The sequence below is a fragment of the Charadrius vociferus genome, unplaced genomic scaffold, assembly GCF_000708025.1.
Source record: "Charadrius vociferus isolate BGI_N301 unplaced genomic scaffold, ASM70802v2 scaffold1677, whole genome shotgun sequence".
NCBI lineage: Eukaryota > Metazoa > Chordata > Aves > Charadriiformes > Charadriidae > Charadrius > Charadrius vociferus.
Window position 1 is genome coordinate 171,174 of NW_009649298.1, and position 2,150 is coordinate 173,323.

At 40.7% G+C, this 2,150-nt stretch overlaps 1 protein-coding gene across 1 annotated transcript in view; it reads right to left on the reverse strand.

Moving 5' to 3' along the window:
* Window positions 1–798: 798 nt before the first annotated feature.
* The window catches only part of KRT23 (keratin 23 (histone deacetylase inducible)), a 9,595-nt gene continuing 8,243 nt past the window's right edge, over window positions 799–2,150 (reverse strand). The window contains exons 6-7 of the mRNA XM_009889109.1: window positions 1,695–1,915; window positions 799–859 (exon numbers count right to left, since the gene is read on the reverse strand). Of these exons, the coding sequence (XP_009887411.1) occupies window positions 799–859; window positions 1,695–1,915 (282 nt within the window). The remainder of the gene's footprint in view (window positions 860–1,694; window positions 1,916–2,150) is intronic.

Below are 2,150 nucleotides of genomic sequence, written 5' to 3' on the forward strand. Positions count from 1 at the left end.
CGGAGTTGCTCAGAAGGGGCTTAGCCAGCTGGGAAAGCCAGGAGTTAGCGGAACTTTTGCCTTCATGCTTGCTGGTGGATCTCGTTGATGGTGGAGGATACCACCTGCCCATTCACACTGTCATGGACAATTGCTTTGATCTTTCGATTGGTCAGTCCAGCACGTTCTGAAAGGAAAAGAAAAGTTAATTAGACAAGAAGCAGTGCCTAGCAAGAGATGCAGGGAAAGCTTAATTTACAGTAGTTTACCAGCTACATCTCCACTGATTTATCTTTACATGTTTCCCTTTAAGTCAATACTTATTATTGCTCTCTGTGAAACGTACTGCCAGAGCGTCACCCTGAGTCTTGCTCAGGTCAGGGCAAATGAATAACACAGCTCCATCCCAGCCAATGCAAATCCAACTTCAGAGCAGATTAGCCTAAATGTCTGTAGGTCACGCTCCTGCCAGAATGAGTTTCCAGACATGCAGATTTTCTGCGTGCTCTCAAGCCCTAACGCTGTTTTAGTCAGGAAATGGAGTCTCTGTGCCTCCTCATATACCATGAAAGCTTTGGTCTTGAGTCTGAGCTTTGGACAACGGGTTTGACTGACAGAGGTCAGTCTGAAGATAGTGGCCAGACGCGGCAGAATGTGCTCTGAAGCACAGCCCTTCACAAGACCGATGAATCACTGAAATTATTCTCAAATATGGCCTACCTGACAATTAACTGCCACGCAACCCTTTCATAGTTCATTCATGTAAGGTTAAATTATTCTGAGTAAAATTTGATTGGAAATAACAATAATTAAGAGTCACTATATAGAACAAAATAAGGGACTTTTACCTTTAGCTTTTGATTCAGATTTTCTTGCTATCCTGTAAAGACAATAAAACAGAGAAAAAATAATGATTATACTTATTTCAAGAAGTTATTCATCCCCTTCTTCTCACTGATTCTAAGGAGACCTCATAGCACTATGAGAAGAGACTAAAAAAAAGGTGTTTTTATACCACGAGAGCTTCTCTTCGGTGGTCTTAGGTACAGATGCTCTCACCTGAAACTGTTCCTGTGTACATTCATTATTGCTTCTGCTGTGAACAGTTGTGTTGTTTCTCGTAAGCTCTGAGTTGCTCAAGTTGATCTCGTTTTGGCTTCTGACAAATACCCTGTGCTTGGTGCCATACTGTCCTGCCTCCCTGAGATTTTCAGTTATTTCATTTTTCTGATTTCAGAAAGAGATTGCAGGCAAGGCAGAGATGTGGAAACCAAACAACCCATCAGCAGAGGGGCACACTGTACGGATTTTGTGTGCTGATATTTGTAACAGCAGATGGCTGACCGAAAAAGATCTAAACTTGTCTCCAGGCTTCTTTTTGATCTAGAACTTGATTTGAAGATAGGAAATGGCTATGAATGTTACTGAAATTAGCATTTTTTCCTATGCCGAGGTAGGCATGCTGTGGGAATGTAGTTTTGTTTTTTTTTAATAAAAAGTTATATTAATTTAGATAGTCCAAATTACATGGATACAAGTTTCTCTGTATACTAAGTGGCTCAAGCTTTTTATTATGATGCATCACATTAAAATACCAACCCTTGATGTAGTATGGAACTCACAAGCTTTGATTAAGCATAAACAAACAAACAATAAATAACCCAAATATGAGAACTCTCTTCTCATCTATTCCAGTCAGGGCAGCTTTGCCTTACCCGTCAACATTCCCTTCCAGCAGCAGGCGGTAAGTGGAAATTTCCTTCTCCAGGCGGGTTTTGATCCCAAGAAGAATCTTGTATTGGTTATTTTGCTGCTTAATGTCATGACGAACCTGGCTTAGCTCTTCCTCACATTTGGAAATGATCTGCTGCATGTTTTGAAGTGCAACAGCATAGTAATTCCGAGTGTCAGCCAAGGTGTCTTCCAGCATGTGTTTCTGACAGGGCAGATAATACCAATACTGTGATTAGTACTTATGTGGTAGATACAATGCAGAAATGCCAACAGATTTGGTCTCTGGCTAGAAGATTACAAAATTAAGACTGTGGTAATTTAAACATTTATGCATTTGCATGACTATTCATGTGAAGACAGCAGAATCATGAAGCTGTGTCGTGTGTGCATGATGAGAGGCAAACACTGGGTAATTTATCCCTGCCATATTCCTGCTG